Below are 17,705 nucleotides of genomic sequence, written 5' to 3' on the forward strand. Positions count from 1 at the left end.
TGGAGAGGACACAACAAGACCTATGATATGATCACTACATTAAAGCATGTAGATGCATCTCTCATGTTCTCAAGGTGTGGAGTCGAAGGCAAGATAAATGTAACATGTTACCCAAAAATATGGGAGGACAACTTCCAGGCATTAGTCTGGCAGCTGCATATGGAAGGACATGGATCTTCCAAATGTTTTAAAGCACACAAGGCCTAGGCTACCCTTCAGTGGAGGCAACAGAGAAAAGTGAAGATGTTGGAGTGGCCATCATGGCCTCCTGACCTCAAAATCATTGAATCACTTTAGAGAGAGATTTCAAACAATCAAATAATTCATGGGACCTGGAGGCCTTTTCCCAAGAAGAATGGGAAGGAAGAAGCTTGAGAAAAACAAGGGCCTCATCCACAACTATCATGAAAGACTACGTGCCATCATTGGTGCTAAAGAGGCAATACACAGTTTTAGAAAATAAGGGTATGCAAACTTGTGAACATTGTTGTATTTTCAATAATAGTTGTGCTATTTACTTTGGATCCCATTAAAAGTAAATGAAATGTGTTTTGTTTGATCATGTTTCAAATTCCACATGATACATAAACCTATTGGCACAACCGTGTATTTAATAAGCTATTGTTTTTAAATGTTATGTAAAAAGTGAGTATGATATAAAAAGTATGGTAAACGTAAGTATGACATAATTATTATTTTGCATTAACTGGTAAACAATGGAGAAAAATTGAGAAAAAACTGAGTATTAACATTTCTCATTTATTGTCAACGTATGCCAAAATACATACAGGATGTGGAAAATGTTCATTCCCCACAGCAGTTTCCCCTTTACTGGGGGTAAATAAATAATACAAAGACCAGAGTATCTGATTTCAATCACAAACATACAGAGATGATAACAATAATAATCGCACTGTAAAGAGGAAGCCATAAAAGTGGCTCCTGTTGCAGTAAGATAAAAGTCCCAGCCTAGCTAGTGTTACATGATATGAGAACTAAAAAAAAACATTGCTTAGCAATATACGAAAATACCTAGCCCCATTCTTGTTAAAATGTATGTAAACACGAACAATGAAATAGGATTTAGATACACTTTAAGGCAATAAGATGGGGTATAGGAATTTTTAGGGGTAAATAGGGAGCAACCACCTGCAACAAAGAGTCCCCATAGGGGCACAAGTCTACTTTGCCACTGGCCGCTGAGACATTCTCTGTACATTCTCATAGAAATTTGTTTCCAGGAAAGTGTAGCTTTCTACTGTTAAACCCTTCTATAACTATTTGTTTTAATCTTTTGTTCAGCCATTGTAGAACTAAAAGACTTTTGCAAGGATTCAGGTCCCACAGCCACCAGTAAAGCATTGAAGTCAGAAATCTGGCCCATGACATTTCATAACAACGACTTAACACAACACATAGAAGTTACATACACTGTATGTGTACACAAAACCAAATAACATATATCAATATCTCAAAAGCAATAACAAATAAAATATACCATATATATATATAAAATTAAATAAATAATAAATAAATAAATATTACTATAAGGGTTGAGAGAGTGTTTTTTTCAATGTGTGATAGGAGTATGAACCAAGGTCTTGGAAAAGGAGGGAAAAATGTATTTTGAAATCTAGAAATATATTTCCATTGCATCAAAGTTCCAGCTTTGTGCTACCCAGGAAATAAAAAACGGCAGTGAATAAAGTGATTTAGATGAGGTCCAACGGCTATGTTTGAAGAGCATCAAGGAGGTTCCTCAAGGCTGTTTTTATCATAAGGCAAGGACACCAAAGTAAACTTGTCCTTTGTTCAGGTTCAGAAGATGAATGTGTGTGGTTTCAGTTGAAAGAATGTCTCCCTCTTCTAGCTGGAATATTCCTCCTTGGTAGATGGGCTGGTGCCAGATGTTTTTTGATGCCACTTCACATGCTGTTTTGGTGGAGGTGAGGAGAGGAGTGACTTTCCCATATTCACCCTTTCGGTTCACTGTGTGGGTCAGCTCGGTGGATTTTACCTTCTCGCACTCTCGGCCAGTGTAGACCACCTGGGTGTACACAAAGTAAAGGCCATCTTGTGGGATCTCCAGAGAATTATCCTTAAGTTTTAAATCTGGGGTTTTGAAGGTGTTCATTGGAGTGAATTCCCAGACAATTTTGTCACCATTGAGTTTTCCTGCAAAAATCAAGGAAAAAATGTCAGTGTAAAGAGCATGAGCAATGGAAACGTAAAGAGGTGGCTAGACATCTAAATCAAAACATTTATAAAACTGGGAATCTGACATTCCTTCAGACATTCCCTGGTGGGACTAAATTACCACCACTGAAAAACACGGACCTAGAAGACTCCCACCAGGAGCGGCAGATTCCCTACTTCATAAATACAGCCCAAAAATTTGCTTTAACATTTGATTGACTATTAGGTCTTTTTTGCTTTGGTTCAGATACAAATATGTAATAAAATTGCTCACTTTTTTGTTTCAATCTCTGACCTAATAGTGATTTTTTCCATCACTGTGACATGCAATGGAGGGGCTGCTTATCATGGAGACACCATAGACAGAAGTTCTCACCTTTCTCCATGATAAATGCGTTGGATACCCACTTTTGGCTTGAGCTGGACATTAAAGCCAAGCAAACAGAACATTTTTAGGGAGTCATGGAGTAGAACCTAATGGTGTTGATGGTAGTCCCAATATAACCAAAACACATTCAATCTAAAAAGTAAAACCAAATTCAATATAAAGAAATCTACCTGTTAAATGAGCAGCCAATCTTCTTCCAGTCATGGCCTGAGCATGGGGCGCTGAATCTGTATAAAATAAAGAGCAGTCATTAGCACAGTGAACTTTATATTCCTTGTTAGAAATATATATTTTCCTGATTGTATTCCTAATTATACATGGAAATTATTACTAGCGAAAAATACTATGATTTACAAATATAAATGATAAAGAGCAACCCTGCTCAGATTAAGGGCATCTGGGTATGATTATTTGTTATGGCTGCACCCATCCAGAAACTTGTTAGGGATATTTCTTTATCTGAGGCCGGATGATCCCAAAAAAATCAAAGCTCTGTAACTTTGATAATTGCTTTGCTGCACATAACTGGAAGCGCAAATACCTTATAGGTGGCATTCAATGTGCTAATCCGCAGAAACCATATAGCAAAAGACTTATATTTTTTACACTGATTTAAATCATTTTGTGATATCGGATTGGGCATTATGACCTACTAAGCTAGCCACATTGGATATTCATGCCAACTTTCCTCCAACTCACCTAAAAATGTCTTGATGTGAAATACTTCTGGAACTTGAAATTCTTCCTGCAATAGGAGAAAAATAAAACACAAATTAGTTCTAATGTTCAAGTATTACTTCACAGTTCTGTGTACTAGTTATTAATCGAGGAAGTAGTTAGAACTTGAGAAACCGGTAGGACAAGAGGAGCGGCAGCCGTTCATTGGGGAAAGTACTGACTTGGGAAACTCTCAGCCTGCCAAGCCGGCCAACCTTGCAGTACTTTGACCTTACTCTGCACACAGATCACAGAACGCAGAGTAATTAAAATTCATTGAATTATTATTTGCAATAAAGACACAGCACCGGTCAGATTGCCACGGTTCCTAAGATTTAATAGCACTTTCTACCTGCACCAGGAGCTGTGTACACTGCATAGGAAGAGCAGTAAACATTGCTAGCCGGTTGGGTTTATTCATAACAATAGTAGAGCATGTTGACTTTATTTCAGTGAGTCAACTGAAACACAAAGTTTAGCTGACTTTAATCATCCAATCATGTGCAAGTAAAATGCTGTGTTTTTTATTTTCCTTACATGTGATTGGATGCTTTTTGCAAAGTGAATTTTCATTTCAATAAATAAGTAATAAGTAAAGTATCCATGTATATTAAAGTGTACTAATCCATCGCAACCAATTCTTTTGTGAATTGCAGGAAACTGAATTCCGAATAGCTGCCAGTAATCATAGACTGATCAATACGAGCACAGCCAGGTAAATAATCAATATCTTGACGATATCAATGGGTTACCACCATGGACCCTCTGCTCTGATCACCCATATTGAGGACCAGACCAGTAGGAGCGCCATGGATCATGCAAAGAACTGGAACCCTCAATCAATGTTTAACTGATAAATCGATCGGGAATGCCTGACTTTCTAATAGATTTGCAATAAATTAGATGTTTCTATTGGTTCTAAATTCAGAATATCTGTGAAAATACACACCTGTTTGCCAGGGGTTGGAATGATCTGAAAATGCAGCAGAGCGAAGACAGTGGTGGCCACCAATAAGAGGGCGAAGGAGCAGACGCTGAGCCAGTGGAAACATGAAAAATTGCTCCTGGGTGTTGCTGGTTGCAAGAGAGGCACCTCGCTTTGTACTTGTGTCAATTCCATCTTTCACTCCTGCTTTGCTACAATTTCTTCTTGTGCCTTTTTTCTCTTGCTTCCACTTTTCTGTGGATTGTTTGTGAGTTTATTGTAGCATTATGGACTTTGTGCTCTGTATATAAAGCCAGCATTGCAGAATTTCCCCTGTGACATCAGGGAGGGGAGGAAACTTATCACCTCAGTGCTGTTCAACTTGTCTTGTCTCCTCCTCCGTAGTGGAAAGAAAACTGGCCTCCGTTTTGAAAGAGAAACTCCCTGCAATATTGGAAAAGAAAAAGACTTCTGCTTTTTTTTACATTGTGCTGTATGGAAACTGTCAATGTGTCCTCTGCAGCGATTGGGAAATGGAAGGTTGTCCAGAGTCAGCACACATTAAAGAGGGGGGTAGATTAAATTCAAATCTACAATCGTGCTTTATAGAAACCGCTACTGAGAAAAATCAGATGGCGTCAATCGGCTCGCCTTAAGAAATAGAAAACCCACAATATGCAGAATACACAGTATGCAAAAAATAAAATAACCAAATATAGCGATCACATCTGAAAACTAAAGTACGCCGTACAAATACTTTCTCTGCAATGAGACCTCTGTAGGATAAATTAAAAAATGTGTGCAACACTTTTAGGTGTTTATACCCTGGCAGCAGTACTGCCCCTGACATTGGCCCTGATTTAATAAAGCTCTCCAAGGCTGGAGAGAATACACTTTTGTCCGTGAAGCTGGGTGATCCAGCAAACCTGGAATAGATCTAGTCCGGTATTCAAAACATTTTCTAACAAATAGCAAACAACTTTGAAGAAATCCATTCCAGGTTTGCTGGATCACCCAGCTTCACTGATGAAAGTGTATTCTCTCCAGCCTTGGAGAGCGTTAATAAAATAGGTCCAATGCCTTTATCAGCTGTTCTCTCTAAAAGGAAGGAGACATCTATTTTCAGGCACCATCCAGGTTTGACCACGGCTGAAATCTCAGCACAACTGAAATCTCAGCACAAAGATAACTCAATCCAGGGATATTTTTTCCTATGGTCACCTGACACAGATTAGCCTATTTTGCAACCTTTAACCTTCATGCAAAATAAGTTACAATGTTGCAGTCTGATCACTGGGCTTTTGAATGGGAATAGGTGCAGCTGTTTTTTTTATTATTACATTGCATCTATAATGTGACATGTACTCAGGTAAACCAGAGATTTCCAACCAGGGTTCTGTGTAACCTTGGGGTTCCTTCAGAACTTGCTAGTAATGAGCATTTTGTGCCTCTCAGGTCTTTTTACTGACACCAATGATCTTTTTGGATGACATTCTTCCCACTGTCCACCATCATATACTATGAACTATGGAAATAGTAATTATAGCCGGGGTTCTCTGAAGTCCCAAAAGTGTTCACAAAAGTTCCATAATGTTAAAAAGGTTGATAATGGCTATTTAAACAGTACTTGATGAACCTGATGAAAAAAAGGCATTTTTAATTAAAGAACTTCCTAGAACCTCTCTTTTTTATTTCTATGTTCTTGTTACTGATTTTCCTGGTGAAACCTATGTGATCAGGACAGGAAGTAAGGGTTAATATTTCCTAATAGCACCCTGGATGGCAATAAAAACCCAACAGTGGTTCCTTTAGGAATTTACTGATTTTGTCTTCGTCTGGCTTTGTCTGTTTTTCCCTGATGCCGTCCAATATAATCCTTGCCAATTAAAGTGGATCTATACTAAAAAAACAAAAAGTCACCAAGAGGTAAAGCCAATAGACAACAGAGATGTGCAACGTCTTGTTTTTCAAAAATTAAAGTCCTGGCTCATGCTTTAGCTGTACATTGTATGGTGCAGGTGGTGCCGAATATAGATGGACCCAGCGGGCACAATTCACAGAAGTTATCGTTAGAGGGCATCCAATGGGTAAGCCGAAGGAAGATGGTGACCGCCTTGGAAGCAGCAATGCCAGGCTCCTGGACCTACCATCACTGCATGGCACACAGGTTAGCCAGGGCCATACTTGCCTATTATGGCACAAGCTCATGAGTACAGCTCTGATTTAAGCTTTGGTGTTTGTCCATCCCTATCTATGTCTTTAAATATTGAGATTTATTGACAGACTTGAATCTGTTCACCTGTTTGCTGGCAGTGCAGTTAATTCTAAACATAGACAAATGTTTTTTTCTTTTGGCAGAATAATTGATTCATATTTACTTAAGGTTAAGATAATTAAAAATTGCAAAAGAGAACATATATAATTATAGCTATAGTATGAAAATTACAAAAAATTATAGCTAAATTCACAGCTGTTTTTGGTGTACAGGAACAACCATACATGAAGTATTTTGTTTTTTTAGTCTCATTCAAGTGATCACATAGAGTAGCGTTGTGTCTACCCGACGCGTTTTACCAATTGGCGACTGTTAGAGAGTTAAAAATGTAGTAGTTGATCACTTGATCTTAATAATTGAAGGAATGGTTATGACGAATAAATGTTTTACTGCATAAGGAATAGTAGCAGAGAGTTAATGGATTTTTAGGGTGCTGTTGTGACAATAATTATCAAGGGAGTTGGTAGAAGGAGAAGTTTCCAAATTATTTTTTGGGTGTTACTGCAGGCTACTACTGCCACAAAAATCCTCTTTGCCTATCTTTTTTTATGATTTATGTAATAATGAGGTTGGCTTAAGTACTAATACCCATGGGAATAGATGAATACCCCCTTTTTTTTTTAATGTATATGGAGGTGAAACCTGAACCTTTAAGATCCCGGACAGGAGGAGCTCCAATGTTTTTGAATAATGGTGTTGGCGGCATATTCTGCCATGTACAGCCATCACTCATGGTGGTTTTGTATATATTTTCTTTATATTCTTCTTCCAGGTTATTCAATGTGGGAAACGTGTCCTAAAAAAGTCAGCAGGGTTTCTGGGACATTTTTCCGATGTCTGACTTCCCCACTCTCTGCTACAGCTTTCCTGGTACAATTTACAAAATGACAGGTGGGAATTGCTCTCTATCACACAACAGAATGTGGCTGCCCTTGTGTCAAGGTTGTGTTCACACTGGCCATGAGCTTGTGGAGCGGTTACCACTTCCTTATGCCAAGGAAACTCGGCTTCTGGGGAAATGCTGCAAGTAGCTTCTACCCATGGCAGCGCCATTGAGAATGAATGGGGGCGGTAGTGAGCCGTACCAGTACTGCCCATTGCCAACAGCTGTCAAACATGCCGAAGCTAGTTCTTCAAGAATCAGAGCTCTGGTGTGAAAGACTGAGCTGTGGGAAAGGAGCCTGAAGCAGGTCTGAACCTGTCCTTACAGATTGTCCACAAGTATCCTTGAGTAAATGCAATGCAACAATGTATTTTTGGTAATAGTATTTACTTTAAGTGAATTAGAGGTGTGACCTTTGACTACATATGAAAGCAGTAAAGAAACCTTACAAATTTTAAATAAAATGTATTCTGATTTAACAGACCTACTTTACCGCTTCTTCACCTTTCCCTCTTAGCTATTTTTCAGTTTTTTATTTTTATTATTAGTGTTGCATAAAAAATCTGCAAAATAAAAAAATGCAAAGAATGCTCTGTATTAGAAACAGAAATTTAGAGGTCTATTTACAAACAGGGAATTCTTAAGTTAATATCAGATTCCTTTTTTTTTTTATAAGTAGTGGTATTTCAAATTAAAGAATAAAATTTTGTTTTTTTTACATCACGTCATTATTTTTCACATGTTACAATTTTAAAAAAAGCAAAAAGTAAAGAAAAAAGCATATGTGCAAATTACTTTGTTATTTTAGTTTATAGCAAATGATTGTTTTTGATGGTTTGTTGGTCCATGAGGGACATACAGGTACCAGCGCTGAAATGGGTAAAATTAAATATGTGTTTTTTCTTTGTTGTGTTCATTGCATATATGATGTAGCCATAACAGGTTTATGGAAGAAACACAGTGCAGCTACAGTCAGCTATGGTGCATTGGCTGCCCTTTTAAAACGAATGGACACCCTAAATGCAACAAATATTAGTATGCAACATAACTGCGCAGCCTGCATACATTAACATAGCGCACCAAAGTGGACAGGAGAAAATGCACCTTTATGGTTTTCCCTGATCCTGCAAGATATCATTCACTAGATCACCCAGCCAGACCCCAAAACAAGGGTCTTCAAAAACATTCCGTTACCCTTTTTGTTAACATAAAACATTTTTATGACACACGTAATCAAAACGGATGTGAAACCTACATTTTCCATCTTGACCTGACAACCAAAATTCCTGCTTAGCATAGTGCAATTTAGGAAGTGAAATGTATTTCATGCCATGTTGAAATAAGAATGATGCAAAAATAAAAACCCTATAATGGGACTAAGAAAAAAAATATATTACATGAAGAAAACCATCAGCCTAAGGCAAGTGGAACTAATCTGCCTTTGTTTATACAAACTCAATAGGGAATTTTTATTCTCTACCAGATGATCTGAGTTTCACTTTTAAGAGAAATACTAATGCAGCCTTCTTTGGGGTGCATGGAGTGAAAAAATTCCAAGTTGTAATGGTGCAGAAATTCGAGTTGCAGTCAGAATTCATGCTTTATAAAAAAAAAGTTATTTTTTTATTGACTCCTACCTGGATTGGCTGAGGTGTGCACTATACCTGTAAGTAAAAGATGTGGAGTTGACTTTTTTTGCTTATAGAAGAAAGAGAAAAACTACAGAATTCTCCATATATACCTCTTTGTTTCGCAAAACTCTACTGACATGAGTGTGAGTATAAAAATGATAGATAAAAATGAAAGAAGAGAAACTAGGTCTTTTGGTTGGCAACATGATTTGTATTAGTTATAAACAGGTATTAATTTACAATAGAACCAATAAACATAAATTAAATTTTGTGTATTGTAAATGGTCACATACCCCAGTTGCTTGAATGGGGCTGGATCTATTACAATACCAATTACCCCCATGTATATATTTAATTTATGCTTATTGGTTCTTTTGTAACATATTACCTGTATATAAATAATACAAGTCTAATTACCAACTAAAAGACTCCATCCCTCTTCTCTCATTTTTATCTATCGTTGAATTTGTTTGTTAATATGAAAAAATTAAATTACAAAAAATTGCATGAGGTCTTCTTCAGTATTTAAACAAGACCTTTTTATAGAGTTAGGACATTCTTAGATAGGAAATAGCACAAAGTGTGTGTTCTGCCTTGGATTCACAAAAACTTCTTTGAGACCTGGCTTGCCAAAGAAGAAAGGGGACACAAGTGTAAAGGCCCCTTCCTTTTGGCAAAACCAGACCCCTGTAGCTGTCAACATCCACAGGCTAATTTCCTAAGCCTACGCTGCTATAACTGTCAATGCGAGCTTGGAATTCAGTGGGAATTCTGAGCTTCAATTCGGGGTCAGAATAACTCAAATTTAGGTAAGAATCAACTCCAATCATGACTACCCAACCACTACCAGTCACCACAGTGTCAAGCTATATGGTCCACCATTAAAGCTAACCTTTCTTCTGCCTGGGCTAACAGCAACTGGAAAAGGAGAAAAATTACAATTTACAAAAAAAGAAAAATCACAGCTAATATGTGAAAATAGGCCGTAAATTGAAAAATAATCAGCAAACACAACCACAAGATCAGATATCGACCTCATTGACTCAACCGGGGAAAATTGTTCACAGCCAGCTTCAGTAAGGTGAAACTTTAATGGAAATATCCAGGATTATGTTACGGGGAAAAGTGAAGGAAAAGGCTTAAGTTTCCTCCAGATTTATTTAAAAGTAGCTGGATGATGAAGCAGATGCAAGAAAAGCAGATCAAGGTTTCACCAAGACACCACTTTCTGGGAATGTCCTTCTTATTGATAATTTCATATTTTGGGAATACCATTACTCATTTCATTTATTGTTATCAGCTATTCCCTATCTCAGTGTAGTTTTTTGCCCCCTGGAAAACCAAAGAACTGTTATTGTGCAAAATTATCATATGAGCTCCACAAACAGTTTAGGGGTTCAGTTGCTGACATTGGCATTTGCCTTGATTTAACCAAGTTGATCCCATCATCATATTCCCCAACAGTCTAACATGCCCATGCATTTTTGATTTGGGCTTTTTCCTGAATGATGCAGAGATCGCCTACAATTCAAAAACCTGCCGATAGGTTAGCCAGATTTCACACCAAACTGTCTTATAATTAGCAATCCGCGTAGGTCAGGTGACAGGTTTCCTTCAACCACAAGTGCTCAGCAAATTCACAAGTGACTCAGACGGTCTCTGGAATAAGTCAGCCGAGTAGCTACAAATCATTTCCTGAGTGATCCAACACCTAAATATGATACTGCAGATTTTCCCTTACTGGTACAATGTAAATGGTTTAGGTAGACAGCTCATATAATCTGATGTAAGAAAAATGCTGGGGTGCCCAGAACAGCCAATCAGATTCCATTTTTGTGTGTTTAAAAATTATAAAAAAAAGTTAGAATAAAAAGTCAAACTTTAATGGCTGTTGTCAGCAATTCACAGAAATATTGGGAGAGGTTAAGGTCATTGTGAACCCTTGGATCCATTGTATAAACAATCTAAAGTCTTTTGTTATATCTGCCTATTATTGTTTCCAGCTCCCTCTGAGGACTACAAAGCATATCATCCTTATGTTAAGAAGATGAGAATAGAAGAGTCTGCAACGTAAAATTATACTACTGCTTGGCTTTGGGTTTGGACATTGGCACATTTTCATGATGCCTAAGGTAATTTTTTAATTTTAATCAGTGCAGTCCAAAAACAATAATGATGAGGCAACAGAAAATGAATTCAGGAAGAGGTTTAGAGATGAAAACTGAAACAAAAATCAAAAAACTAAATGACCTAATATTGGGTCAGCTGATGTGTAAGCTATGTTGAGATGCATTTCTGTACATTGGACTAGTAAGTAATGTATTGAAACCCAAACGTGAAGGGTATAATGACCAAAGCAATGAAGGGTTAGGGGCAACTTTTATTCAACTTGCCAAATTTGGCCTCCATGCATAATATATGTTTATAGAATTATAAAACACAGAGTGGGTAGACATTTTGCTTGTATATTTCTTGGCCTGGCAAGTCAACCCAGTAGCCCCCAACGTTGGTGCTTCCAGTGGTCCTTTAAAATCCAGTGCACATCACCAATAGCACCTCCATGTTTAGGGCCATTTTAGACCCATGATAATCACAGGATAATGCCTCCATCCCAAGCTTCTTGATGGCTTCCTTTAGGGCAAAGATAAAGGCAGACACTCATTGGCCTGCACCTCTCTAATGAATTGTATACCCAGCTCTGTCCGAAAGTGTACCATAGATCTATATCCATTCATTTGTTGGGGGATACTTTAACCCGTTTAGCTTATATGACTTGTAATCTTTTTGGAGCAGAAATTTTATTGATTTTATTTTATTGTAATTGAGCTTTTAAGCCAAGCATTTTAGAATTATTTATTTTCAGAGGGTTTGCTTAATGTTTTATAGTATATTGAAGGCCAAATTAAGTTAAGTGTTTCCTTGAATGTATTAATCGATATTGCAGTGCAATGGCCATTTCAAGCCATCACTGAACTGCAGCCAATTGTGTTTCTCTTACTACTTGTGGTCCCTGGACATTTATATATTTATATATATATATATATCTATATATATATTTATATTTACAGTATATACCCCATCTGTCCTTGATTTGAAGGAACTGTCCCTCTTTCAAAACTAAATCTTTTCTCAGTTGTCCCTGTTCATGGGTGGATATATACACCTGTATGTGAAATGTATTACTTACCATATAATATTTTTAAATTTCCTAAACTGTGTTAATAATACAATACTCACCTTCTTCCTGGTGCCTCCCATGCAGAAGGTTCAATGAGTCCATTAGCTGCTGCCCACTGCCAGGTTGAATGGCTCACCCAGCACCACCTAACCCAGCACGGGCAGTCATAGCTCTACTCTTTGTGATTTTTCTGGGCTACCGAGGGTACAGTACTGTAAAAAGTAGGCTAACTTTTATTATTTAAATAGAGGGGGAAAGGTAAATGGAAAATGCATCTGGAGTCTCCAGAATTATTGCCTTTCCCGTCTTGGTGTTTGGTTTCATTATATTGGTTTTTATTGGTAGAGTAGAGGGAAGGCTGGAACCCTGGTCAGAATTATATAGCTGTCCTTGGCTCTGCAGATTTCCTCTTACTTCCTGTCTGGTGAAACAATTGTCAGCAGAACAGGAAATGAGGGGAAATCTCTCCAATGGTGTCCCTGATAGCAGTAACTTGATGAGAGTCTTGTTCCTTCTATACTCCATCAAATCCAAAAAAAGAAAACCTTTTCTTGATTTACACAAAAATATTATCACAATAAAAAAATATTAGGGATCATCAAAGCTTGCATTCCAATCCTCTATTGGTCTCAGCTCCGTTAATGTACTGAAATGCGCTGCATTGGTTTCCTGCGTCTTGGTGACCATGACAAGATGGTGGTGAACCATTTCCTGTCACTGCTGTTTCCTTTGCTGTTTCTCAAAGCCTATTGTGATATTCTTCAAAAAATTTCTAAGAAAAAACAAATTCTGAATAAATACATAGACATTTTTGTCCTTTTTAGGTGTCTAAACTACATCTGACTCAGGGACATAGGACGTAGGGTGCCCAATGTGATATTTTTGGATGGATTGCCAATGATGTCATGTCTATGGGTTAGAGACTTATCCGGAAGAGGAGTCACTCACCATAGATAACAGCCATAGCTTGCCCAATGCCTTATCATGTGTTAGGTTCACAGCTACTCAGTTGCAAAGGGTTGAAATTCAAAATGCCATGGGATGCCATCCAAAATCAATGGCAATGCTGTGCAACAACACGTTTATAATGCATTATAATGCATTACCATAAGCTGCAGTAATGCACTCATCAGACAACACAATCCTGTTATGGCATGACCATTATCTCTCTATAATGCTTTTAGAGCTGTCACCTTGTCCTTTACACCCTTTATATTCAATACCGAGCCGTGCTCACATACATTGTGAAGGTGATTCACTGTTGTCGCCGAAAGAAAATCAGTACAGGAAAATGATGTACGGCTGAATTGACTGCCTGCAGATAGGAAATAAACGGAAGAGGCTGGAAGAAATTGCCAGCACGGAGAAAGAAAAAAATAAAATAAATCACAACATAAAAAATATTAAAACAGTGACAATATACTGTGATTTAGTAAAACGAGGGAAAATACGTAACACGACAAAAAGCTGGGTTTTTTTTTGGAACATATATTAAATTGCTATACAATGTTATACATAAACCACAATCGTGAGTATAGAGACAGGTGTCATAACAAAGCATTAAATAGTATTATAGATAAGCGTCTCACGATTTCACTGGGAGATTCTGCCAAATCACTATACAGAGGCAGCTAAATAATTTCAAAACAAGAATAAACGATTGTGCACAACGTCTTGAGCCCGACGAGTTTCGCCGTTAGGCTTCCTCAGGGGACATGATGAGACCGCTATAACGTTATTCCTCAATTTCAGAAATTTATGAGTATGACCCCCATGGGATTGGTGTAGTGATGGGAAAAGGATCTTTTGGTTATATAAGTGATAGTTTTCTTCTGGCAGGACTCCTGGCTAGATGTCTGGCAGCAGAATACTATCACATATAACCAAGAGATCCTTTCTAAAATATTATGTGATGCTTTGGTGACACCTGTCTCTATACCCACGTTTGTGGTTTATGTTTAACATTGTGTGATAATTTAATACATAGTTACATAGTAGGTTAGGTTGAAAAAAGACATAAATCCATCAGGTTCAACCACTAGGGAAATAAACATATCCCAGATATAAAACCCTATAAGACATAGTTGGTCCAGAGAAAGGCAAAAACAACCCCCATTGTAAAACTTGCTTCAACAGGGGAAAAAAAATCCTTCCTAATTCCATGAGGCAATCAGATGTTCCCTGGATTAACAGTCGCTGTTATTTTACTTTACAGCCTTAATACCCAGTTATATTCTGTGCTTCTAGAAATCATCCAGCTTTTTCTTAAAGCAATCTATAGTAGTTGCTGAAACTACTTCCTGAGGCATTTTCACAGACCTTACAGTGAAGAATCCCTTCCTTATCCGGGGCTTAAACTTCTTTTCCTCCAGACGCAAAGAGTGCCCTCTTGTCTTTTGTAATGATCTCAAAGTGAATATTGGGGAAGAGAGTTCTCTATATGGACCACATGGAAAATGAGTGGCTGTAAAAAAAAGTTAAAAAGTAAAACCTATTCAAGTAACCTTTAAAGGTGTCACATGACCAACTTTCCTCCAGTCACAGAGCTTTCTCTCTACTCTAGGGAACCAGGTGCAGTGTAATGGAAGGTGGGCAGCCATGTCCACATGAAGGTGGGCCCCCTATGGCTATCCAACTAAAATTTATATCTTCTATAAAATGTGGAAGAAATCATACAGGGAGCCAGGATAAAGGAAGGGTACATATAGGTAAATATATGTCCTCTTTTTTTCTGTGCTTAGCTTTTTAAAGTCTGTGCCCTAGAACTGGCCCACTTATTATATCACTTCTTTGGATTACTTGAAGGCAAGGCTCATACCTACTGCAACAGGCAAAATCCCCAAAGTAAAGTACAATCAGATGGTACTTTCTGCACCTTGTAGTACTTATCCTCTCCACAATTACTGCTCCGGATCATCTCACCCGCCCATATAATTGAACATTAATATTTCCTTCATGAAATTTAAATGTGTGAAATCGCCTCCAGCAGTTACAGGAAGCTCTAGAGGGCCGGTACAGCAGGTTTGGGGAGGTACTAAAATAGCAAATCTTGTCTGAACTAAATATTTCTAATTGTTATATAGCAAACATTGGAAGAATGAAAGGGGGAATTTCATTGGATGCCATCGGAAACAAAGACAAGGTACTTTTATCAGTGAGGTCTCCTTCATTGCATAGACCTACTAGAAGGTGAAAGTGTCCACACCTCCTAACTTTTGGAAATAAGGAAGAAGGACATTTTTTTTTAGCTTAAACTATTTGTGCCAATGACACACCCTGCCACGCCCCCCATAAAATGAAAACACAAAAACTGATTGGTTAAACTGACAAGTTCTTTTCCAAATAACAAATTGAACAATGTGGAGTCTTGATGAGGTATTACTGAGTCATTTTATTAGAAAAATATTTTCTTTCATATACTCAGGTAACACCAACAGATGGAGCTGTTTCCTATAAAAGGTGTGTAACAAACTCTTGCCATCTAAAAAAAGAAACATGAAGTTGTCACATACTTTACACAGCTCCATCTATAAGCGGCCAAGACCAATGCAAAAAAGATCATTTAAAAAAAAAAATAAGTAAGTAAAAAATACTTTATTCTGTAAAAAGGGGGGGGGGGGGAATACATATACAGACTGAGCCCAAATGATTTAAAAAATTATTGGCATTTTGTATACTGTTATGAATGTTAGCAGTGATAGACAAATTGTGGGCCTTGGATTTATACTCAAGTCAAAACATTTCCTTTCTTTTCAGGTTAAAATAAACAATTTTGATTACTCTGATTTATATTTGAGTATATTATTAATATTAATAAACAGTAATATAAACAATAAACAGTTTTTATAAAGAGCCAACATATTACTCAGCACTATACAATAAATAGGGGTTGCAAATGACTAATACATACAATGACACAAGGGAGGAGAGGACCCTCCCCCGAAGAGCTTGCAATCTAAGAGACACAGTAAATGTATAACATTTTTAATATTCAGCTTTTCATTTCTGATTTCGTATACATTTAATACCTTCATCATTAATGCATAAAACTCAACTTCAACTGATTTATTAAAGCTCTCCAAGGCTGCAGAGAATACACTTTCATTAGTGAAGCTGGGTGATCCAGCAAATCTGGAATAGATCTGGTCCAGGATTCAAAACATTTGCTAACAAATAGCAAATGAGTTTTAGGAAATCCATTTTAGGTGTGCTGGATCACCCAGCTTCACTGATGAAAGTGTATGCTCTGCAGACTTGGAGAACTTTAATAAATCAGGCCCATAGTCTCCAACTTATTCTAGTCTTAGGGTTAAATTAGACTTTTGGTATACAGTGGTCCATGTACACAGATATGTACGAGGTAACTACTATTAAATTAATAAAATCAACACATTCCTGCATATAGGAAACACCAGCATGTATCTTGCCTTTACTTACAGACTTGTGCATGATGCTTCAGTCAGCCTAGAAAACGAGCTGCAAAAAAAGACATCCTAAGGAACAACTCCAAAAATATGGTGGGCATTACAGAGAGATTTGGGATAGGTGGGCTGACGATTTTATTTTTTTTACTAGGGCTACTACTGAATTTATTGAAATCTTGCCGCAAACCTAAACAACTTTATTATTTCAAAGAAGAATGTAAAAATAAGTTTCCTTTATTGGCAATAACAAGCTGAAAGGATTGTAAAATCCAGAGATAGAGGCCGCTAAAGTTATATCTAAACTCTTTCCCAGCCCCCAGCCCATTTTTTGCCATGGACAGTCTCATTGACAAGTAGGGAGCCTAGAGGGTAAGGTCCCTGAAAAGAGATTTCTGTGGGAAGAGAAAAGAGGAGACGCTCCAAAATTTTCAGATCTTTTCAGCCTAAATTTGCTGTCACTGTAGACCAGCCCTGTTTCTTTTTCGAACATTCTAACTTTGTTAATGCAGCCAGAATAGATGGTAATAGAAGTTAATGAATATTTACTTTGTAGATGAACGTTCTCCAGCATGCGTCCACCACAAAAATAGATGATCAGTAAAAGGTGAATGCTGCACTTTAAACAACCAAAACTAAAAAAAAGACTCAAAACAAATAAAGAAGAGAAATATAAACCTAAAAATCCAACCCTGGAAAAAACCTCACACCAACTTAAAAAAAAAATTATTAGAGGGAAAGGTGCAAATAAAAGTGGTTGAACCTAAAATAAAAGTCCTATTAACACAAATGATAAATGAAATACATTTTATAAATGAGAATGTACCCTGAAGAGAAACTTAAACCACAAAATACAACACACTGAAACAAAAGCTTGCTTTGTAAAAGGAAGCCTTGAAGCAAATCTAACTGCTGACATCAAATAAACCTCAGAACCAAAAGCCCCCAATAAAAACAAGCTGAACAAACACAAAAAGAATGATTGCCCAAAGGGCTAACAATCAGTAATAAAGTTACATTTTTTAGCTGACCCCCTTGGCTCTACAGCAGCTTGCCCAATAGAGTGAAACCATGGTTGTCCTGTGCCATTT

General features: G+C 37.4%; 1 protein-coding gene across 1 annotated transcript; it reads right to left on the bottom strand.

The window, feature by feature from the left end:
- Positions 1–739: 739 nt before the first annotated feature.
- Positions 740–4,519, bottom strand: LOC140343688 (tumor necrosis factor-like). Its single transcript, XM_072430521.1, has 4 exons — positions 4,251–4,519; positions 3,284–3,329; positions 2,755–2,811; positions 740–2,175 (listed from the first exon to the last, which is right to left on the bottom strand). The coding sequence occupies exons 1-4, from the start codon at positions 4,419–4,421 to the stop codon at positions 1,775–1,777; spliced, it is 675 nt and encodes a 224-aa protein (XP_072286622.1). The 5' UTR covers positions 4,422–4,519; the 3' UTR covers positions 740–1,774.
- Between the last annotated feature and the right edge of the window lie 13,186 nt (positions 4,520–17,705).

The sequence above is a fragment of the Pyxicephalus adspersus genome, chromosome Z, assembly GCF_032062135.1.
Source record: "Pyxicephalus adspersus chromosome Z, UCB_Pads_2.0, whole genome shotgun sequence".
NCBI classification, from domain to species: domain Eukaryota; kingdom Metazoa; phylum Chordata; class Amphibia; order Anura; family Pyxicephalidae; genus Pyxicephalus; species Pyxicephalus adspersus.

Excerpts from the sequence above, each read along its gene's own strand:
- LOC140343688 (XM_072430521.1), bottom strand. The coding sequence starts at position 4,421 with ATGGAATTGACACAAGTACAAAGCGAGGTGCCTCTCTTGCAACCAGCA. Across the intron at positions 2,812-3,283 it reads TCACATCAAGACATTTTTAG|ATTCAGCGCCCCATGCTCAG; the intron begins GTGAGTTGGAGG and ends TATTTTATACAG. Across the intron at positions 2,176-2,754 it reads ATTGGCTGCTCATTTAACAG|GAAAACTCAATGGTGACAAA; the intron begins GTAGATTTCTTT and ends TGATTTTTGCAG.